Source organism: Phoxinus phoxinus (genome assembly GCF_949152265.1).
Source record: "Phoxinus phoxinus genome assembly, chromosome: 6".
Classification (NCBI taxonomy): domain Eukaryota; kingdom Metazoa; phylum Chordata; class Actinopteri; order Cypriniformes; family Leuciscidae; genus Phoxinus; species Phoxinus phoxinus.
In genome coordinates this window covers 16,542,719-16,567,189 of record NC_136881.1, presented here as the reverse complement: position 1 = coordinate 16,567,189, position 24,471 = coordinate 16,542,719, and the positions used below count along the sequence as shown (strand labels likewise).

The 24,471-nt window shown below is 37.9% G+C and overlaps 1 protein-coding gene across 5 annotated transcripts in view; it reads left to right on the top strand.

The window, feature by feature from the left end:
- Window positions 1-24,471, top strand: part of lrba (LPS-responsive vesicle trafficking, beach and anchor containing) — a 247,341-nt gene that overhangs the window by 96,507 nt on the left and 126,363 nt on the right. For all 5 annotated transcript variants that reach the window (XM_079615242.1, XM_079615243.1, XM_079615241.1 and 2 more), the window contains exons 34-35: window positions 13,612-13,676; window positions 17,349-17,457. In XM_079615242.1, coding sequence (XP_079471368.1) covers window positions 13,612-13,676; window positions 17,349-17,457 — 174 coding nt within the window. The remainder of the gene's footprint in view (window positions 1-13,611; window positions 13,677-17,348; window positions 17,458-24,471) is intronic.

Here is a 24,471-nt window from a genome sequence, read left to right as displayed (position 1 = left end):
CAACCTATGAGATTAATAATCAGATATCCTAGATACATAACATAAACGTAACATTACAACTTACATGAACATAAGGACGCGATTGCGCATGTGAACCAGTTTTTTACAGTCAGTGGTTTGATAGGGAAATTTACAACATTCTATCACAATCCTGTTCTCATTATAATGCTGAATATCTTGTGTATATTGGCGCTGCACATCTTGCACTTAATTTTATTTTGCATGATAGAAAGCGATTACAGTCATCACTGCGCGTTTTCAAAGCCATAACTAGAAACAACCATCTTCCATCTTGCAATGGAGCTGAGACTGAAGAGTGAATGTATGGTCGGTAAACTGCAGTTTTTTGCTAGCTGGTTATTAAACTAAATTAAACACGTCTTGTATTTGTGATTAATCAGATATAGACAACCATAAAAGGAATCTTGCAACTTACATCTGCACAAAAGGATGCGAATGCGGACATGAACTTGACCGTGCATGTCTGATATGTAACATGTGAGCGAGCTTCCTTTAACAGCGCTGAAAAACTAAAGCTCAAAGAATTTACAAAATTCTATTACAATCGTGTTTTCAGTATGTTATGTAATATAGATTGGTGCTGCACATCTTGCACTTAACTGTATTTCATGATCAAAGTAATTCCTGGCATCACTGCAGTGCGCATTTTCAAATCCAGTTTCACTTTATTTCGCCGGTCTGGAAGGCATGCTCTTTAACAGTAACCAATCAGACCTCAGGAACCGGCCCAAATGCCGCAATAACCAATCAGAAAAAATAAGAATATATTTTAAATAAGAATATATATATATTAATAAGAATATAAGTCAGGGTGATCATTGTTTTCATGATCGATCGTCGCTGTCACGAACGAGTACTCGATCGCTCTTGCCCATCCCTAGCCTATAGATGGCACAACAGGATAAGAAATCTTTGAAGACCACTTTTACACTCCATTTCCACCAGTTAAAATGACAAATGATCAAAGATATGTTTGATTATATCATCTGGATGCCCAAAATTGATCGGGTGAATGCATGTTTTAAACAGCTTATTGTTGCTACACACGTTAATCGCCTTTCTCAACTATTGAGCTTCTGCATTGTAACCCACACAGACAGTAGCTTGCACATCATGTGCAGATCGCGCATGCACAAACATGCAGTAGCGTAGAAATGTATTGTCAACACTGTTCTGTGATTTATCAATAAAATAGCTTAAAATCTGAAAAGTTCTAGCATATAGGCATATTTCTTAAAAACTAAAACCCACAGCTTCACTTGTTGGTGCATTTGTCAGTCTTTATTAAGAGGAAATCAGTGATGTGGTTGGTTTTAGAATTGTGTTTGTGGTGAAAGAGTGAGCATGTGTGCATAATATGCACCCGATTGAGTGTTTGTGATTGGGGCTAATGGAGGTAGCCATAGGCTGCCCTTAGAGGAGGAGAGTCACTGAAGTGTGTGATATTCTGTTATTGACACACACACACACACACACACACACGCACGCAGACACAGAGACACACACGCACACACACACACACACGCGCACACACGCAGACACAGAGACGCATACTGTAGACACATAGACACAGACACTCACATTAAGCCAGGGATACTACAGATTTTCAGTGACTATCATTTTGCTCGAGCAAAGACATTGTTGAATTATTCAGTATTAGCAAGGTGAGAATGTATCGTGGTGTTTACATACAAATGAGTAGCACACAACACATACACAAGCACTCCTTGTATCTTTTTTTGTATTGCTTTTATTTTCAAAAATAAAGCACTTCTCGTCCTCCTATAACCCTCCCTAAAGGTAATCCAGAGAGATCAGGCATCAGGCGGGGCGTCAGGGGCCGCATATATTTGCAGAAGTGAGGCGTGAGGTGGGGGTCCCTCCGTGAACCCAAGCATCTAGAAAAGAGGGAATAAATGACACGCTCTAATGCACCTATTTGTCATATCTGTCACGCTGTTGTGTAATGCTAATCTAATCAAAGGGGAGAATTTGGGTTCTGCCTGCCTCCACTGAAAAAAAGCCTCCGGCCCAAAACCCGTTCCAGTGGCGGCGCGTTGCAGGCCCTGTGATGCAATGAAAGGGCTGCGTTGCTGCTGATTACTTCAATAAATCATCTGAACTAAATTCTTTCAAAGCTGATGCAAATGTACTTTTATTGTGGGGGAGAAATGGTGGGAAAAGGCGGCAAAGCTCAAATGAGGTCGTGAGCCCTGTTTACCCCACAGGTAATTACAGTCTTTTGTAGGGGGATAATTTTGTTTTATGAACGTGGCAGATTTTTTTTTTTTTCTCTTATTTGGAAGAAGAACCAAGAGGAACTTTAGGGTCTCTGATTGATCCTGTGTTTAATCATGACATGACATCCCTGCATAGGAAGTGCTGTTGTAGACAGGAAGTGAAGCGGTCCTTTTGTTGACTGAATAGGTAATGAGAAAGGGAGGATGTTGATGGATTCATTTACTTTTGCTTACATTTCCTTCTTATCCCAAAATAGAATCCAGCCGGATATGGTACCGTCTGCACAAATTTTCTAATTAATATCTATGGTACAAGATGGAGTAGGTTTGGGGCTAGAGGTCAAAGGTTGGGGTCACAGACTAGTTTTTAATCACTCAGGATCAGGAGGGTTGCTCTTCTGTTAGACAGCGATTCTTAACGGCAATTTTATTGCATCTCTCTGAAATGATACCTTTTATTCTCAACACTGGATCAATTTTCATCATCTTCTATAAGCCTGTTGTGGTTTATTGCTTTTCACTTGTGTGTTATTGATAGTTGTTATATAAAGCTGTATTAAACATGCAACTTTTAATTGATTTTTTTTATTGTATTTTTTTTCATTCTTTCATCCCTTTGTTCTTTAAAAATATGCATGTGAAAGTATCTTATACTGCAAACAAACCACAATGACTGTATATAATAATAATAATAATAATACACTTTATTACAGACTCACCGGTCCAAATAAAAATGTATTTATTTATTTATACTAAAATATTTTGCTTTATTTTTATTAATTATTAATATAAACAAATAATTTTTTCCAGCATTTATTTTTCTGTCTGTCCTTTTGCTGGAAGCAGAAGCAAAAGTAGTGAGGGTGATTTTCAAACTCTAGTGTTGTTTAAATTAATGTTCAGGATTCAATACAAGTTCAGTCAGTGACATTTGTGGCATAATGTCAGCTAACAGAAAATCATTATGAATCATTCCTTAGTTAAACATAAATAATAAGAATGTTGAAAAAAACAAAACGGAATCATGGTTACAATAAGTGCTCAATGAAAAAAAATTGCAAGGCAATAAATGTTTATAGTCACAAGTGTAATATTGCAACAAGACTTGTGTTAACAATGAAATAAAGTAATAGAACCACTTGCCACACTATTCGCATAGAATAGTAGTTCCATCTTTACAGCCGAAATAATACAAATTTTTCCACTTCTCCTCTTTTGAAAAGTGCCCGGGAGCTTGCACTCCTGTGGTGTCTGCCATTCCTAAGTAATCATGAAGTTGAAGAAGTTTCAGCAAAGGATAAATAGATTTCCACCCCTTGCATTAGCTCTACTACTAGTTAATATTTATGGAGATGAGAAATAAAAAACCCGCCAGCTGTACTATGATCAGATGTTCGTCCATCTTGGCTGAGGTTTCGATGTTGTTACGGAAAGGCCGAAGCTGATCAGTTGGTTCTTGTCACATGACCTGCGGTGCACTGGTGGCATTCTGAAAAGTTGAGATTTTTTCATCTCGCTGCTGTGTTTATGCTCCTGGGAAAAACAAGTATGTCACGGTCACAACGCATGAGCATCGAGACGGCATCGCTCTCTATTTGAGCACGCTTGTCGCGTGTCTACATTTAAAATAACGAACTTGAGCATGCAAAAGACATGACAAGTCTTTATACCTTTTACAAATTGATAGTTTACCATGCACATTTTATTAGTATTAATTCCGAATAAATTATTTTGTGTGGTAAAATTATGCTGCAAATGCTGTTGATTAAGCTCAAATTGCATTGAACCCAGAACATTCCTTTAATACTTTCGAGCAGAGAGAGGAGAGGAAAAGGCTACGGAAGAATGAATGTGGGTGGGATGAGAGCGGAAGGATGAGCGTAAAACAACAGCTATCAAAGCATCCACTCCGTTCAGGAAATTGCGAGTGATATGGCTTCAGATTAGGCCCTGCATATTACATGAAGATCATCTTTGAGTGTCCTCATCTTGCCATTCAAGGCATCCACGTAAAAGCCTTACGTTTCACTCGACCTAATTCTCTTTGACAACCATCACACATACACACACACACCGCTTCACTGAAGAAGATATACCACCTGCTGTTGTACTGGAGAATATCACTGAAAAAGGTTTCCGCTTTTCAATAAATAATGCTGCCCGCGTTGAGACACTGACGAGAAGTAGAAGCTTGTGGATTTGATTGTAAATAAGCTTGTCCAGCTAAAAATATACACACAAATAATCTTTTGTTAAATGATACTTTATATAAAAGCAATTGCAAACTGCTCTCGGATCGGCGTTGGTTTGGAAATCATCTCATCCATCTGCTTGACAGTGGCCTCCTGATAGCTGTGTGTCTGTCAGATATATATGAGACTCGGGCAGCCGTGTTTCCCTATATCACCCATTACCGCTCAGACCTTGTGTCAGGTCATCTATTCTTTAAGACATTTATCTTCTGAATGCCTCACACGGTGGAAAGGCTAAGGTGCAAGAGCAAGAAACAGTGTCTTCATGTGCATGTTTGCGAAAGGCTGGGCGTATTTTCTGTGTTCTCGTTTAGTCTTTTTTTTTTTTTTTTTTTTTTTTTTTAAGATCATAAGCTGCTTAAAGAAATCATTTGGTTCTCTCTATACTTTGATCACATCTGCTGTCCTGATATTGTTGATGATCCTGACCAGGGAGTCTTTAATGTAGAGTTAACCTGTTAAACAGATGGGCACCTTTGTCAGTCAATACGTACTGGAGACACTGACTTCCCCCTGAGCACTTGGCATTTCTTAACCTCTGACCTTTAGGAAGAGGATGGAGAGTGGCCAGTGGCTCAAGAGTTTAACCCCCTGGAGTCACAGTGACTCTGGGATCAATACTCACAGGGAGAGCGAAAGTAAGAGGAATCGATCGGTTGACTGTCCAGTGAAAGCCTCAGCAGTGACTGTTCACTGGATCTCTTCATCATTTCTCAACTGCGCACTGACTCCAGGCCAAGAAGCTTCAGTGTAAAAGTTCTTATAATAGTTATTATGTAATTGTTGTAGTGAGCCTCCCCCCTTTAGCTTTGAGCATCATCAAGCAGATGTGATCATGTTCAGCCGATCCTGCTTAAATTCAGGGCCAATGTTTTTTTTTATACTGCAAAGGTTTATTAAGGGTAAATAATTGGCAACTGTAAGCGTTCTCTACTTTATAGATTCATATGAGACTGTAATTTATCTGATTATGCCAGGTTGTTTTGAAAATATAGCTATTAAGATGAGTATGAATTGTAAGGTGCCTGTTTTTAAGAGTCATTACGGTAATTCTTATTCGCTGCGCAGTTAGAGATGGAGAGGATAAACATACTGAAAATGTATGTAACAAAATAATTAAACAAACAAAATAAATGTGAATATTTAAATCAAACTACACTTGATGTAAAGTCAGTCAGCACAGGCAGACAGTGTGGAGATGGCGATAGAGACAGCTCATGCTCACTTTCTGTCTCTTTACGCGGTCTCTTACTAATTAGTGGCTTACATTACACACACACACAAACACACACACACACACACACACACACACACACACACACACACACACACACACACACACACACACACACACACACACACACACACACACACACACACACACACACACACACACACACAAAAACAAACAAAGACACTAATGATTTCTCACTTGAGCAGTTTTGTAACTTGTAATGGATATATTTCTTTCTGACCATGATTGACTACTTCAAAGAATTGGTTTAGGACTTAATACTGGCCTTTTGAAAATTAAAAGCTATTCAGGGACATACAGTATGAGCTTGAAGTTCAGTGCAGACTGTTTCGTCTCGTTTATTCCTGCCATTTTTAACTTTGCAAGTTCCATAAACGTCGCAGAACTGAAGAGGAATGTGGTTGAACCTGAGGTTGAATCTTTCTCCCTCCCCATCTCACAGTCAGACCTGGACCCCGCTGAGAGGCATAACATGTACGTAAGGTTCAAGCGCAGGCCCAGGCCACGTGTTGTCTTTCCCCCTCTCCCTTCTCCTCCCTCTTCCACCCCAGACAACGACCCACGAGGGTCTCCGTGCCGGTGGATAACATTGCTCTCAGCATTCTTTGAACACAGGGTTCCGTTGAGGCCCAGAGAAAACACACTAACACCAACTGGCACTTAATTCTGCCGGCGCCCTGCCGATGCGAGCTATGCGTCCGGAGACGGGGCTCTTCCTGACAGGAAGTGAGAGGGAACGGCATGAGGAAAGCTTACGACTTGAGTGACTTTTAATTCACTCTCTGACTGCAATATAGTTGGCTGGGAAAGAGACATGTTATTGAGGCAAATTGTTTTTTTGCTTTTTTAAATGGTGCCGATGGACTAACAGTCCTTCATGCTAGCTTTTTCCTTTAACTGTTGAAGATTCGTATAGTAGCTTGATGTTGATCTGGTATACCTCATTCAGAATATCCTTCCTAACATACTCTCTTTGTGTCACTATTTACATACATGGATATGTGTATTTACAAAATCAAAATCATATTATCACTGTGTGCATTCTCAGCATGTGCTGAACATATAATAATCATTGTTTCTTTAGCCCAGAAAGGAAAACAACAAGATTTATGTATGCTATTATCATTCCTGTCAAGTCAGATTATTTCAGGCATCACCCCCCTCCTAAACCTTCAATAGAGAGAAGAAAAAAAAAGCATGTTAACTTTTTTTTATTTTATTTTTATAAATGTTTTCATAAATCTTTTGACACCTCGAAGCCCAGCTCATTGTAAGGAAGCTTCTAATCACATCTGTTTAACCACAATCCTCTATGGTCTTTAAATGTAGTCAGAGTAAATATTTGCTCCCCTTGTAAAGTCTCCTTGTGTGGAGTGTCCTCACAGAAACACAGGCCCTTGGCCGTTTGGGATTGTGTGTTTGCTTTAGAAGAGATAACATCTGAGAACATGCACAGGACTTGTAGAGCGTTCTGCTTGTCACATCAGTAAATTAAGCTGTCTGGACCTGCTGTCAGATGCCATTTTGATATTACGATGAGTTGATTGAAGTGGACCTTAACAAGTGGAAGTTTTAGCACTGCAACATTAAGCTACCTTGAAGGGAAATATTAAAATAGAATGTAAAAATAATAAGAGATAATCAAGAATATTAAAATAATAATAATACAACTCATTGAAGGGCAATACATAATATTATTATTATTATTATTATTAAAATAAATAATAATACAAATATTTAAAAAAATAATAATATTAAAATGATTAATTACACAAAATGGTTTTCTGAAGATACAAAGGAGTATATTTTGTCTTTTAAAATAATATTTAAAAGTATGCTGACATACAATAATGTTGTAAGGTGTAAAAATGTATATAAAAAAAAAAAATACAAAAAACAAACACAACTATTCCACAATTAACAATAATTAAATAAAATCTACAAAAATGTAAATTATAACTTTATGATTAGATTTTAAAGAACACAGAGGTCAATTAAAAACAAATTTAGGTAGTAAATTTAAAAGAAAATGCCCTTTTCCTAATGTATGCAAGTGCAATGGATAGATAGGAACATAGGTTACAAGATTTAATTAAAAGACCGATAATGTGGAGCCAACCACACAAAACCTTATAAGTAAATGTATCTTAAAATACGCACAAAACCTAACGAGATTACTTGTCTATCAGGATTCTATTCTGCATAATTCTGAACATGCTGGAGTTTGTCGGTGTTGATTTTAAGACCACATACCATTGCAAAAATATAATGGAAACAATGGAAACATAACTTTTTTTTGTTTGGGAAGTTAAGTGTTTTCCCTGTAAGTAATACAACACTGACATTTTAAATCGAGAATCTCTTTCCGTCGTTCAAAGCTATACAGTAGCCACTTTTCTGTCATAAATCGCCTTGTGCTCTGTGGACAAGCCGTAACGTAAACTTCTGCTCGTTATGATCCGAAACAGCACTCTTACATGTGACGGATAATTTTTTTGTTTCATCTGAGCTTCAATCCCCCAGCCTGCAGAAAACAAACAAATACTTGTGATTATAACTGATGGGTTGGAAACTGTAGAGCGACTTGTTTATTTTCAATGAACGAAGCCAAACGCCATGCACATTTCCTTGTCTTGCCATTGTGGATGAGGCAAAACATTACATTGTAGGTCTGCGTTGTTTCATTTGTGTTTTAGTTTGAGTGTAATTGCGTTCTCTTAATCAGCAGTGATTAGGAATGCAGCGCCACGGTAATTATCATGGCAAAACTAAACAAAAGAATGCCTCATTGGATGACTTCTCTATGGAATCTAAAACATGTTGTTTGTGTGTCTCAGAAGACAATTACTTTAGTTTTTTATAAATAAATAAAAAGCAATTCAATTAAATCATTAATTTAAAGTATAAGGGGAAATGTTATGTAATATGTTTTTTATGGGGACACATTACACTGATTTTGTTTACGAATGTTCAGAATGTTTACACACGCTCACACTATCCTGACGCAGATACCACCAAGTTCACCTGGTCTCTCTCTCTCTCTCTCTCTCTCTCTCTCTCTCTCTCTCTCTCTCTCTCTCTCTCTCTCTCTCTCTCTCTCTCTCTCTCTCTCTCTCTCTCTCTCTCTCTCTCTCTCTCTCTCGCTCTCTCTCGCTCTCTCTCGCTCTCTCTCTCTCTCTCTCTCTCTTACAAGCTTCTGTTTTCATCACGCATAACGTAGATCTCTTCATCGCTGAAAAATAAGGATATAACTGATTTATGTAATATATCATATTAATATTATGATCAATATTATATCAACTAAATATAATATAATACAAATCACGATTAATCACATCTAACATAAACATTTTTGTTTATATAATATATGTGCGTATACATAATATATGTATTGTGTGTATATATAAATTATGTGTGTGTGCGTGTGTATAAATAGAGCAGAGGACATCCACAAACACGCTGAGTTTGAGGCGCACACACACACACACACACACACACACACACACACACACACACACACACACACACACACACACACACACACACACACACACACACAATATATATAATAATACACACATTAGGCCTATATGAACAAAAACTTTTATGTTAGATGTGATTACCGGTAATCGATTTGACTTATAATATAAAATATAATAATGGCTCATTTTGCAGCATTATGTCAACACATTCATTTGTATGCATATAATGTGCAGGGTTTGTCAGAATTTACTTCAAATGTTTTTCATAATTTATCCTTAATATTTCTTGATGGTGATTATGATAATTTTTATATTAAAATAAATAAGGATGTTTAGATAATTTTTACTTGAATAGTTCATGTTATTCAGTTGATGTTATTGAGTTTTTGCACTATGTTAGACGTTTTGAGTTGCCAGAACTCAGTGTACCAGAAGTCTCAATCTTGGATAGCTTGTTTATATACCTGAGCATCAATAAAAGTGAAACTGGCATTTTACGCAAGTGTGTTTGGATAGATTTGACCTTGAGCTAGTGTTCCCTATATGCTATTCTCTGTTGTTTTATCGAGACTGGAGGAAACGGGTCAATTATAAATGTCCTTGATGAAGAGTGTTTATGACTGGTTTGAATCACAGTGGCTATCATTACAAGTTTATCTTTACGATACAAACTTTCCCATGCACTGTTTGTGTGGCTGATAAAAGTCATGTTCTATCTTAGGACACAGTCCTGGTCTTGATGACATGAATGGATCAGCGTGAGTGGTGGCTGTAACGACAGGACCGGGGCAGAGGTGGCTTGGTTGTAGAAGCACCTCACTTAGGTCAGGGTCAGAGTTGAAAGGTCACAAATGGCTGCCTGTATCCACTCATCAGGTCAGAATGGAAACCGCATTGGATACCATAAAACCGTATCAGGGCCCTATCACAATGACTGGTTGAAATCCAATAACCGTCAGCCTTGTCCCCAACGCACAGCACTGATCGTTAAGGCTTTTTGATTGGGGTCATTGCTTCCTTTAATTAAAGAATAATGCCTTTCCCTCACCCATCGAACATTTTTATCTTTGTAGTGAAAATGTATTTGTGTGCTTGGTTGATGACAGCCGCTAAAGTGTGTTTTCTCCTAACAAAAGATCCTAGTATATATGCAGTTTCTCCCAAAAATATAATCTATTGTACTTTAGTTGGCTGTTTGGTCTGAAAAAAAACCTTCCCGTTTTCCCTTCATCCTGCCCAATTTTCTTTTCAACTTCACCCTGCAACTTTTTTATTTTCCCTGTCTTATTCCATCTTATACAATGTACAGTAACACCCAAAATTAATTCAGTCGATATGGAATTAAAATACAAATATAAGAAATAGTATTTTATTCAGTTTTTACCTAAGTTTCTCTCTCAGGACATTCTGTTGGTTTGCTCTATATGCTGTTTGGTTGAGACTAGACTTGACCTATTGTAGATGGGGAGAGTGTCCATTAGTTCCTGTTTGAAAATAATTATTTAACAATTCCATTTGTTAATGTGAGTGGTACATAATTTACAATCTTTTCCTTCAACTTTCTTATTGGTTTGCTGTATTGGCTCTGTTGAAATTGTGTATATACTGTAGATGGTTTGGTAAAGATGGTGAGTAATGAGTAACCAACTTAGCTTGCTGTCTGAAAACTGATGTAAAATTTACTTGAATTTGCTTCCTCAAATATTTATGCTGGACATTCCAAAGTAAAAATGCATATAATCTGGGAATTAACAGCTGTTATAGTGAACAAAGCCTCTGCAATATATATAGGCGTACACATATTGCCATTTTAAATTTTTTGTTTATTTTGGTTTCAGGCTCATTTTTATTCTCTCAGAGGATGGTGAAACATTTCCTTCTTAATAAGCAAGTAGATTTGCCCTGTTTCGGTTTCATTTATGACCTTAAAAATATTGCAGGGTATTAAAAAGTAAATCATCATCATTATGAAATGATTGCTTGTGTTGCACCTCTACTTAGAAGCACTCTCTGTTGGACGAAACAAATGAGACATTAGGGTCGGACCGTTACCCTCCTGTCTCCATGATACAGTCTTGAAAAGAGCCCTCGAGAATACACAAGCGACTTTGTACATACTCATGACCTGGTTGTTATTTTTATTCTTGAGACGATCACAGGCAGGGTGGGAAATTAACTTTTTTGTCCACCAGCCACAGTGGCTGGTGGATGCCCAATTTTACCAGCCACTTATATTTTTTACCAGCCACTTTTTTCGGAATTCAAATTGCAAGAAAGAAATTGCTTCAATATGTTTTTTATTTATTTCAGGGTACCCACAGGATCCTCCAGCTTAAATTCAAGGCTTTTTAAGACCTTTTTAATACCATTTCAAATGAAATTCAATGCCAACTTCGTACCCATTCCAACATAAGTATGAGGGGAAAATATACATTTTAAACCCTGGAAAATAATTATGTAGGCTACTATATAGGCTACTTGAATTAAATAAAACATTTTATTTAAATGATCAGTCATATTTAATACATACGCAACAGCGTTGTAGTGCGCTTGGTGTGTGTAGGCCAATGTTTATTTTGGCAACCATTTTTGATTCAGTCTTATGATTCAATCTTCAGACGAAAATGCTTATGAATGCAAACTTTTAGTCATTACTTTTAGTAAACTGCAGTTACTTTAGGTAGCTATTTTATATGTAGTCTTTAGACAGAAAATGTCATAATTATTCTCTCTAGGGGTCTAGGCCATTCAATTAAGCTTATGAGAAATTATTTACATTGCACTCTTTAGCAGTAGCACTTGTGCAATTCTACATAGGCCTATCCCTTTTCCTAAGTTCCGTGGTTCTCCAATTTTTTTGAGTGCCGTACCCCCTGGTACCCCCTCTCTTCCACTTAGACTGCAGTCACACCTTTTCCAGTAAGGGACAATATTCGCCCCCTTTAATACATTTTTCCATTTAATTTTTAACCTTTATAATACCTTTTAAAAATAAATAATGCTTTAAATAAAACAATGTTCAATAAATATGCAATGTTAAAAAACGTTTAATATTAATAAAAATATTATATTAAAATAGCCAGTAGGTGGCGGTCATCGAGTCATTCATTCATTGAATCTCACGATTCGTTCAAAGCCACAGGTTTCGTTGCAAAATAGAGCAATAAGCCTGACTATACTGTTTTATGCAGTACATCAGTTAAATGTTACCCTTTTTTTTTACTGTTGTATAAAATCAATGTCACATTTGAAATCGTGTGGATATTCGGGAAACATTGCATTCTTGCTCATATGATCAACATTAAAAACACTGCTGGATATCAGCCTGCATTTTGATCGCAGATTTAGTCGCACAAACAGCGCAAGCGGCTCGTGACAGAACACAGACCGACTGAATGACACTTTAATTTAAGTAGAAAATCTCACATAAAGATCGCTGAACTCCAGCTTGTCTGTGTTTTCAGATCATCCGCGCTTCAGCAGGGTAGAGAGAGCGCGCGAACTATATATATATATATACACTTTTTTTTTATATTCTCAGTTTAGCTAACGGTCTCTTCAGCGCCGTGACACACAGCGCTGAAAACCAATCAAAAGAGTTACTCGACAAAAGTGTATTATTGTTACTTAGCAACCGCATTCTTTGACAAAGGCTGTCCAATCCGTACAATGAAATCACTCGCAGCATGTGTTTATTGGTTACTACTTGATACATTCAATGTTAAGTCAATGTAAAGACGCGTTTACGCGCGTATGGTGGTCCTGTCGGTGGATGCGAATTTTTGCAAACTGTAACTTATTCGCTTTTGGTGCGAACGCAGCATTATTATAATCCACCCGCCACTGTGGCTGGTATACACGGCAAAGTGACCCGCCACTTTGAAAAAGTACCCGCCCTCGGCGGGTGGCGGGTGCTAATTTCCCACCCTGATCACAGGGAAGTGTTGAAAGGTTGGCGCAGCTGTGAAAAATGTCAATGATTTGGTCTCGCTCCTAGGCTATTAAACATCACTGAAAGCTGTGGTTTCAGGAGTTGTTTAGACTAACACCTTTTACAACAACCGGCTGAGACCTGTTAAAATTTGTGAGGGGTGTGTTCGGTTAAAGGCAATCTTGAACATTGAAGATACATTATAAACATGTTAAAGGCCCGTTTTGCTTTCTTCCATCCTTCCCCAGTGATCACTTCCTCTGTATGAAGTTTGTTGATGATGATGAAGCTTGTTTTCTGATGTCAGGGTTCATTTTAATCCTTACATATTAATGACATTATGCTGATGTTTATTCTGACTAAACCCAACCTTCCTCTCTCTGCTTGTTGTACACACTGTGTGTAAAGTATTTTTTATTTCTCTCCACAGGAGTGGCAGAATTCCATCCAAAAGAATGCGGGTTTGGCCTTCATCGAGCTTGTGAACGAGGGCAGGTAATTATCTAATCCCATCCTCTGACCCTTCCTCTGGCCACCTCCTCATTATCTTCTGGCCTACAACGCTATGTTGCGTGTGTACGATCAGATCCTGTTTGGGAGGTAATCAATGTAATGTGGAAAGGGGATCAACAGGGTGACCTGGAGTTCAAGGCGTCTGTCAATAACTTGGCTTGTTCCCATATGTTTCTGAGAGGGCAGCATCGCCTTAGTTTCTTGTCCACCTCTTGGGAAATCTTTCTCGTATCTTACTGTTTTCAGACAGGTTTATGTCTCATCTTTTGGACTCTTTTACTCAGACTCCCTTTGGGATGGAAGGATCTGTCTTCAATTTCAAGCCCTTAGATCTTTCAGATGGCTCTCATTTCTAACTTAGCAATGGAAATTAATGTTAATGAATGCTGCCATGCTGATGAGCTCTCCAGAAATGTTAATGAATGCAGTGATGCACTGAGGCTCTTCCACCTGAACTGTTGGCCATCTTTACAGCTCTTTTTCAAACATACGCTTTTCTTTTGGAAAGTAGGGTCAAGGTTTAGACAACATCTGGCACACCAGCACCTGTCATAGAGATATCACTGTAATCCGAGCTCTAAAGTGCACATCAAATATGCAATTATAATGCTTACTGCACTAAAATTATGATGATCAATACTGATTTAGTCACAGTGCTTTCCCAAAGTCAAGTTGAATTCTTGAAGCCCAAAGAAAAGGCTTCATGTAAGCTGTAAACAAATGATATCGCGGCTCCACTTCGCGCTCACTACTGTGCAGACTCAGGCTACAAGTCACTACTGTGCAGACTCGAGACTCAAGATGTCATCGCCATGTTGGGACACTGGCGGCTTCACTTACTACAATGGAAGAGAGTGAAGGTGTGTCGTCCATCTTTTTTTACAGTCTATGGGCTGGACGGTATGACGATATATATCATGGCGACGATATAAAATGTCTGCCGTTAGATATTTTGCTATATCGTTCATACAGTATCTTGGTATGTAAATATATCAGCGCTGCAGAAGAAAAGCAGGACTCGCATGATGTTAAGCGTAGTAAGGCCCGGATCACACCCAACGCGTTTTTTCAGGTTCGAAAACGCGAGGCGCACAGCACTGCTAAAAAAAGTACCCGATCACCTGAAATAGCAGTTCGCTGCGGTTTTTATGTTGCTAAGCAACCACCGAGTCAGCTGTCAGTCTAATAGCGAGCGTGCGCGCCAAAAAAACTTGGGTTTGTTGTCAAGTAAACTGTCACATTGTAAACTCGTAAAATCGTAGAGCTCTGGGTAACCCGAAACAGCCACCACAAGTTTCTCCTCCATCATAGTCTGTGGACGTTGAAGCAACTGTAAACTTCCGTCACGACCACAACGGAAGGCCCGCCTCTCTATTCATTCGATTGGACAGTAGAAAAAAACGCGATGACGTCGGGCGCTTTAGTTTATTTATTTTTTCAACTTCAAAAATGCGAGGCGCAACAGGCGGTAAAACGCGAGGCGCGTAAACAGCGCGCAGAACGCTCACTGCCATAGGAAAACAATAGAAAAAAGGCGTCCCTCACTGCAAAAAACGCGTTAGGTGTGATCCGGGCCTAAGTCATGAAAAAAGATCTCAATGTATTACTCGTGTTGACTGACACAGATTCAAGGCGCTCACACAGAAAGCCACCTCTCTCAGACAGCATCCCAAATTGAGTTTTCTTTTGCTGCTAATCGTGCTTGAATGGTCAAATATGCACATAATTGTCAAAATGCCCCTTGTGTGGAGTATTCACATAAACGCAGTCAGTTATGTGTTAAATGAACGTAAACAGCTGAGTGAAAACCAGATGTGTGTCAGTATATTCGGTCCATGCATCCGGCCTTAAAGGGATAATCATCGCACAGGTTGGGGTCGGCAGTGACCTTGCAGTGTGGAGAAAATGTGATTGGTACAGACTGGTCCAAGGGGTTGCAGGTCTTCATTGGTTTAATTAAAACCCATACCTTGTCAACACGTTTGTTCGACGTCATGCAGTGCTGCGCAGACCGAATGGCCTATGACATCAAAATACCTCAAGAGCGATTTGAAAACACAGCTTTCGCATCACTCTCTATGACTCTTAAAGTCATACTTCAACCAGTCTAATTTAAAACGGTGAATTTGGTGTGAGATTTACTTGGGCAATGTGAAAGTGTGTCTTACGCCATGATATTACCATTGTATAATCTTTTGTTTGTTTCTCTAGATTGTCATACCATAAAGTAAGTAAAAACAGATAAAGAAAGAAAGGAAAGCAGAAGGGTGATAGAATGAAGGGCAGTCACAGAGAGTGGACTGTGTTATTGATGGCAGTCGGGGTGAGAGGGGTGGGAGAGGGTCACTGCAGAGTCCCTGGCACGTCCGCTCCCCCGCTGCCCGCCGCTGACACACCAGGCTCGAGTTTCAGCCCTCCACCCTCCGCCTGTTATTCTTCCACTTTGCAGAGGCCTGAGCCTCCTGACCTGCTGAGATACTCATCTCTGTCCCTGGGGGGAATGTTTTATTAGGCCATGGCTTGTGTTGTTCACAAATCTGCCCGGGGTGTAAATGTGCTGTTTCAAGATCAGGTTCCTCCCCGCCTGTGCTAACCCGGGGCACCGTGGACAGAACAAACTAAGCTGATTCACAAACAAGAATCTGAGATGGAAAAAACAGCTTCAGGTTTTGATGAGGGTTGACAAACAGTAGCAGTAAAAGCAGGATACGTCTGATCTCCCATCAGCCCCTATAATCATCAGATGTCCTGTGATAAGAAAGTGTGTGTGTGTGTGTGTGTGTGTGTGTTTATCCAGGGAAGGCTGTTCTTACATATGTAGGAACATGAGCTGGGGTGAGACGTGCCCCTTCTCCACACCCCCTACATCCGTATCTTGTTAGATGCGTATCATTTACAAATCAATCTCTGGTTGTTTTAGTGGGGGTGGTTTTTAGCTGCCGTGCTAAATATGATTTTCTGCTTGTTTTACATGGTGTAGTTTAACGTACTATTTACACTTTGATGGCCTAACAACTGTGTTATTAAATCAGCAAAATGTATTTCACAGATTAACAGTTGAGAGATGTGGAAGATATCATTTTACTATTTTGTAGGCCAACATCTTTCATTGGATGTGAACATCATTATACAATGGAATTTATATACAGTATTCTTTATTATGGATGCACGATACCAATACAACATAATTTATTGCCAATATTGGCAGATATTATTATTAATATTTATTATATTGGCCAATATTGGTTGCTTATCAGCTTATATTTACATGATGTACATTATAATCTGATGCCTTTATTCACTTTATTCAAACTATTTGATTTTTTTTTTATAAAGTAGAATAGATTTATAATATCAGCCATAATATGAAAATAGTTATTGTCTTATTTCTATCATAATTCAGTGTAGGTGGATCTGTTAAGTCTGTAAATGATTTCTGTTGCATCTCTTACGATCAGTACATTTTTTTTTAATAAATGTAAAAATACATCTGTGATTTGTTTTCCGATTTAGTTTACTCGGATCTGTATGAAATGCTAACTTGGATTCAGTTATCCTACCAACACAAACTGCATAACTATTGAAAATAATTCAGACAGAATCATGTGATGTCATGTATGAACTCTTAATGTTCAATGTGTTTTTGATGTGCAGACTGCTGAGCCACACCATGAAGGACCATCTGGTGCGTGTAGCTAATGAGGCCGAGTTCATTCTGAGCCGCCAGAGAGCAGAGGACATCCACAAACACGCTGAGTTTGAGGTACACACACACACACACACACACACACACACACACACACACACACACACACACACACACAGTGTGTGAACTATTGGATATGTACACTTCTGTTCAAAAGTTTGAGGTTGGTAAGATTTTTTTAATGTTTTTGATTAAATGTTTATGCTTACTGGATTTATTTAATCAAAATACATTAAAAGCAGTAATATTGTGATATATTATATTTTAAATGATGTATTTTATAAACATTTTATTGCTATATTTTAAAATGTAATTTATTCCTGTGGTGGCAAAGCTCCGTTTTTACTCCAGTCTTTAGTGTCACATGATCCTCCAGAATGATCCTGTTCATAATATTATGTGGAAAACTTGATACATTTAGTTCATGATTCTTTGATTAATAGAAATATTCAAAAGACCAACATTTATTTGAAATATTTTTTTTTGTAACAAAGTAAAAGTCTTTAAACTTACTTTGTCTCCAAACTTTTGAATGGTAGTGTATAAAAATTACAATCCCTTCAATATGCCCAGCCCCAACTTACTGTTTCAACGGGAAATACATCAACTTAGGAATTTTTTTTTTTTTAAATAATAATTTGCAAGTCAATTCATTTCATGGGATCTTGAAGACTTCTACTGCAGCTGAGTGAAGCAATAACTAAATTTTCTTGACATATTGTACAAATAAGCCACTTTCACTTCATGCAGATGTATTCTGTTTTCAGGGTTGATTTACAATTTTAAAAAACCGTTGTAAGATTTAATGAAATTGTTAAGCCCCTGTGAGGATATAAAAAAAAGAAAGTTTTGTCTGTCGGAACGGAGAAGCTGCCAACGTGAGGGAGAACAAATGTTTTCTTTTCAAACACAACTTATATGCAAGAAGGTTTCAAGCTTTGGCTAGAAAGATTGCGTTTGGCATGTATCTTACCAAAACATAGCAGCACAGTTGATTTATTCCTTATAGCACAGCCATGGGGCATTCCTCCACCGCTGCCCCGCCAAACACGCACACACCTCACCTCTTTTATCACTGCAGTCTCGCTTTCTCATTCCTTCCATCATTCTCCATTTCTGTCTACCTGCTCCTTTCCCCCCCCCCCCCACGATTCCCCTCGGACTCATGTTCTGCCTGTTGTGCTCCCTTTGTGGGAGAATATCACCAGTGACAGGAATACAGCACCTTCATTTCTATCTTCCTTTCGTTTCCCATCCCTCCCTCTGGTTCTGTCTGGCACTGGGGCAGGATGTGACAGTGTGAAGGCGGAGTGGGCTCTGCTCTGTTCAACATCTCCCACCCTCCAGTTGTAAAACGTTATGCTTTCAGAAAGGTTCAAGGCAGGGTCTCTGAACTGAGGCTATAAGAGGAAAACATTTGAAGTACAGTATTAAAAGTAAACATGTAAAATCGGGGATCATGTATCATGTCTGTGAGAGGTTCTGCAGTAGTCTGCTTTGTTAGGGTCATGTTTTGTATGTGATTGGCCTATACACTTATTTTGGCAGCTGCACCCAACTTCTCACTGTTTTTAGAAAACAAAAGAGTTTTGACTCCCACATGTGATCCTCCAGTTGTCATTATCAGCTCAAAGAATCAGAATCACATTATTCGCCACTGCAGGAACAGGAGTTTATTTATTTTTTTCCCTAGTTGTGAGCACTAGATCAGTGGTTCTCAACTGGTCTGACCATGGGACCCACAATTTTCCCATGTTCAGTAGGCCGTGACCTATTTTGTTTTTATTTAACCTAATTCAAATATATACTGTATACAATAATAAAAAATATATTAAATTTGCTTCAAAAATGGTTGACGCACACAAGTACTGTTCCACTTTACTAAACATACGCATAAATTGTAAGAATATGACTAATACTGAATAATGAATAAACAGTATAATGTAAGGCTATTAAATAGCAGTCCCAAGCTAGTTTTTGTTAATACAACAAAATACAGCTTTAACAAAGATGAAACTATATCTTTTATTTCTACAGTGAACAAAGTGTTATTTTACATTTAAGGCTTAATTATTAATTTCTGTACCGGAATTAGTCTTTGTAACTTTGATATTTCGTATTCATCTCTGCTTGTAATTTGTGTATTTGTTCTTATTTTATTACTGACTGTTCACTGAACTTCACTGAACTATGTGAGAGCATGCTTTCTCCGCCAGAACCGTCTTGCAGCACATCTTCGTCTTCGCAAAATCCTAATTACAGGTCCTAATTATCGTATATAGATGACATTGTATCATATGATGCTCATAAGTTTCTTCATATTGCGTTAGTAGCTGATAACACCAAATCAGTAAAAGAATAAAAATTGCACTACGAAAGATCTCCATAAATTGCCTGTTTTTGCACTTCCTGCTTTTCCCTGCTTGAGAATGTCTGTCCAATGAATGGATGACTTTAGCACACATGTGGTTTTGTTTACAAATTTTGGTTCACTTGCAAAAAGGGCAATGTGAAAGCGAAACACACCAAACAAACAAAAAATCAACATTGTATTTGGTCCGGACCAAGGCAAGTGAACTAGCGCACTTTCTTGGTGTGAATACACACTTAGTCAATTGGTATGAGCCACCACAGTCATACAAAATTAAGTGGTATTTTGGGATAAACAACATTTACCATGGTAAATACACAATATTAACATGAACTGTTAATGGAACATAATATGGACACTGATCCTGATGAATAGAATGAGCATCATATAAATAACGTTAGAAAACGACACTGACATATAGCCTGACAAAATCTCATCGGACCACAGATACTGAATCAGGACAATGTGTTTTTCTCAGGCACTCTTTACTTAAATGTGTCAACAGCTTTCATGGATGTCTTTCAAATTCTCGATTAAGAAAAAAATGTGATGTTGTTGTTTCTTTGACTCCATGACCCGCTCAAAACGGTCTTGTGACCCAACAGTTGAGAAACACTGCACTAGATAGCACAAAACAATTCAGTGTTTCTTGCACTTTTATTAAAATGAGGCGTTGTCCCACTGCTAAATCTGCTGAATCTTGGACCAATACAACTTTATTACATTGTCCTCACTGAATAAGAATTTTTTTTATAAAACCCATACAGTACAGTTGCGAACAAACTGCTTAATTTAATCAATACTTTCTAATGAATCAGTTCAGCCAATGGGCAAATCATTGTGAATCAGACTAAATTGATCATAGGTTCAATCATGGACTGAATCAGTCTGATTTACTCACTGAATCTTTTAAATGACTCACTCAATAAACCACAGGTTGTGTCCAACTCCAACTGAATTTTTTTTCATTTTTATTTCAATGAAATTAATTTACTATATTTTCGTTTGATGTTTTTTATTTAATATTTAAAAAAAATAGGGGATTTTATGGTACTAAATTATATTTACGCTGTATTTATAATCCATTTATTTACTTTAAGCATAGACCTGAAAATGTAATTTTCAACTTAAACTGGAAATTTCCAACGTAAATCTTGAGTGATTTAGACCACCAACTCATGTTTGATCTCTTTTCAAAGATGACACTTGGCAGATTATTGCTGAAATCAAAATGGTAAAAAAAAGGTGAACTTAAAAAGTTACAGAATTGTACGTTTATTGTTATGCACAAAAATACCATTTTCATTTTATTTTATGAAATATATATTTTCAAAAACATGTTTTAATCTAAAACTGCATACAAAAAATCAAAGCCATAGATCTAAACAAGTTGTGTTCCATATTTGAGATTGAATCTCAAAAAATTAGCTTTCAGTAAGATTTTGTTTGGCCGCAGTACCAAAAGTTTTCACTAGATTCAATTTGTCCATTCATTTCCAATGCGGACGTTTTTTTGACAATGAGGAGCACGAGTGTGACAATTTTTTTCAGGACCATTTAACCTTTTCGAATCATGTCCATGATTTATATATTTTTTTGTTCACATAGCAAGTGCCAAAACCTTTATAAAGTTGTCATCCATTGCGATGAAGTAAACAATTCTAAAAAATAAAATAAAATAAACCCTTAAAGGGGTCATGACATGGGTTTTTTAATTTTAATATTATGTTCCCTTAGGTGCAATTACAGTATTACTATAGTTTTTTTTACAAAAAACTTTTAAAATGTAGTGATTTATGACCTTTTCCCACCCTGTTTCTCATCCTCTGATTCAAACAGACTGTTTTGGGGGTGTTTCCCCTTTAAGAGTTCAGTGTTAACGCCCACTGTTATGATTGGCTAACGTCAGTGCCTATGCATCAATTATTAACGCCCCCAGCCAGAACGTTTACGGATTCAGCGTATTTAAAAAGTAGTTTAAAGTTTTAAATACATTACTTACAGTTTGCGTCGTCGTTGTTGAGCCCAGAATAGTCGGCACAGACTTATCTTTGAGCAACAGTTTTCTGGCAAAGCCAGCATCATTTTGGGATTTGTTCTTAAAACAGTCATCCTTCAAATGTATAGAACAAACGCTTAAACTAACACTGCCGTGACTGAGACGTCCGCAAAAAATAAAGTGCATCCATTTTTCCCTGACGACTGGATCTTTCGCAGCGTATTCAAAGATGTTGTTTGTCCACAGCCAGGAACAGCACATCTGTGTGGCATCGTAATTTCCCTGTACACAGACCCACTCGCTGTCCGTCGACTGAACACTTGTTGAGGCGCGCAGCGCGCGGGCGCGACGATGATACGAAATGAGCGTAGTTGTCATGCGCTTTAAGCGTAGTTGTCTTGTGCTGGAGGTGGTCTATATGCAAACGCTGGTACGTCACTTCGTACCGTGACGTCACTTCTTACCATGGATCCAGAACGAGCTGTATTTAGAGCTTGATTAAATAAATGATTCGTTTATAATGGGGAGGAAGTCTTAAGCTATGAAACTTGCAGGACGTTTTAATGGTACAAAGACCTCTTATATACCAAAAGATCAAGGCAAATTTGGTTTCTCATGTCATGACCCCTTTAAAATTCTTCAGTCAAAAATGACCAAAGAGCACCAGAGGGTTCAATTTACTTTATTCCTATGATGGCAAAGCTGAAATTTCAACAGCCATTCCTCTAGTCTTCAATGTCACATGATCCTTCAGAAATCCTTCTAATATGTTGATTTGATTGGGTCAAAAAAAAAAAATCTTCTTATCAATGTTTGTAGATTATTTGTGCTGCTGGTATCCATGTGTTCACATGGGCTGGCATCTCACAAATGACAACAGATTTAATGACACAGCCATTACAGCTGTAACACTCAACACTACAAAGTGCCTGCAGGCATGTGCCTTGTACAACAGCTGAGAGCTGGCAGTATTGGTTGAATATACCCTGCTTAAACAAGCTTCCTTACCTCACAGTGACATTTAGAGGGAACCTCGGAACACCCTTTCTCATCATTCCCGCTGCCCCAAATTCCCAGGATTGGTCAAATTCTCCCAGACGCTCAGTGGAAGACGGCCGCACCCTGGGGACATGCTTGGCTTTCTTTTTTTACTCTAATTGGCCCCTCTGGTCCGATTCTTTCTGCTTTTCCAGCCTCACTCACCGCACGGTGGAGAATGTATTATTCTCAGAAATACTGCTGTATATTCTGCCAAATGTGGGGGGGTTGGTAATGCACAAATGATCAATGGATCAATGTCAGGCACATTAGTTGGATGCTAATAGAAAAATGCTAAAAATACATTGAGATGTTACACTCTTCAGCTAAATCTATCCATTTTAAAATGAGGTGAAAATATTCCCTGAACATTACATGAATAAAAGGCCATGGTATTATTTAATTCTCCACCTGAAATCTCCCATAATGTACTCTGTGGAGCAGGGTTATTCAATCAGACTGTTTCACATGACTTGGCCAGCACTGTCAGGTGCAATTATGCCATATTTTGTCACTCAGAGTCTAAAGTCAGAAGCGTTCCATGACGAAAACCATACACTGTAGAGCTCCATTGACCCAAACTCTGCTTTAATAAGAGAAATTGTTGTTGGACAGGCAGGCAGATAACTGGGAATTTTCTTAAGGAGAACATTGGCTACATGTACAGTAATTTGTGGAGGGAAAGGCAAATTACTGTAGGGCACGGTTAGTTGGATCACAGTTAAATGTGATGGATATTTCCAAAAAAAGTGCTTCCCAAACTGTAGGTCTGTCTCGTAAGTATATCCATACGTGGCGTAACATTTAGAGTAATCAAAAATCATGTCTAATTAATTGAAATCATGAAACTTTTATTATAAACAATTATTAAACTTATGCAATATATTTTTTAAATTCTATGAAATGTTTTTTTTTTTTCTCACACGAATTCAGTGTTGTTTTTTTCTGGTAATCAAATAAGACATAACAGATTAATTAAATTTCTTTTAACCATGAAATCAAACAAACTTTTTTGCAAAAACTAAATAAAGCTTTGATCATAATTTATTTGTACTAACCCCCCCAACAATGATAGGGGAAACACTGCAGGGTGTCTGTAGAAAAATCCTAAATTGTGTACCAAAATTACTCTGAAAAGTGGATACATCTGGAGAAAGTTGTCAAAGTTTGATTATTTATTATTCTTTTTTTCTTATTGCATGTCTTCTCTGTCTGTACATAGCACAAATTTATCAAGAATCTATCTCAGTATTGAAACCCTTCACTTAGATATAGTTGCTCCTCTGTGACCCCTGAAAAGCAGTAAGCCTCTGATAAGTGCAGCACTGATATTGCTGTATTGATTTTCCTCCATTCCGGCTCTTGCCATCTTCCCTGAGCCACTGGTTTCATTTTGCACGACCACAATAAAAATAACAGGCCAGTGAAAGATGCCCCTGGGGGAATCGCACTGCCTCTCCATCCTAAAGAGTAGTTTTCACAGGATTTGGATGTTTAAGGGAACAACATGAAATATGAGACCTATGAGAACCAGAATGGTTGGAAAGTTTTGTTTTTTGTTTCTTAACATTGTTTCATTCATGAATTACTGTGTCTGCTATAGCCTTGACTATATTCAGAATGAGGATAATTTAGGCTAACCGTTATTGTGATGGTGATCAAC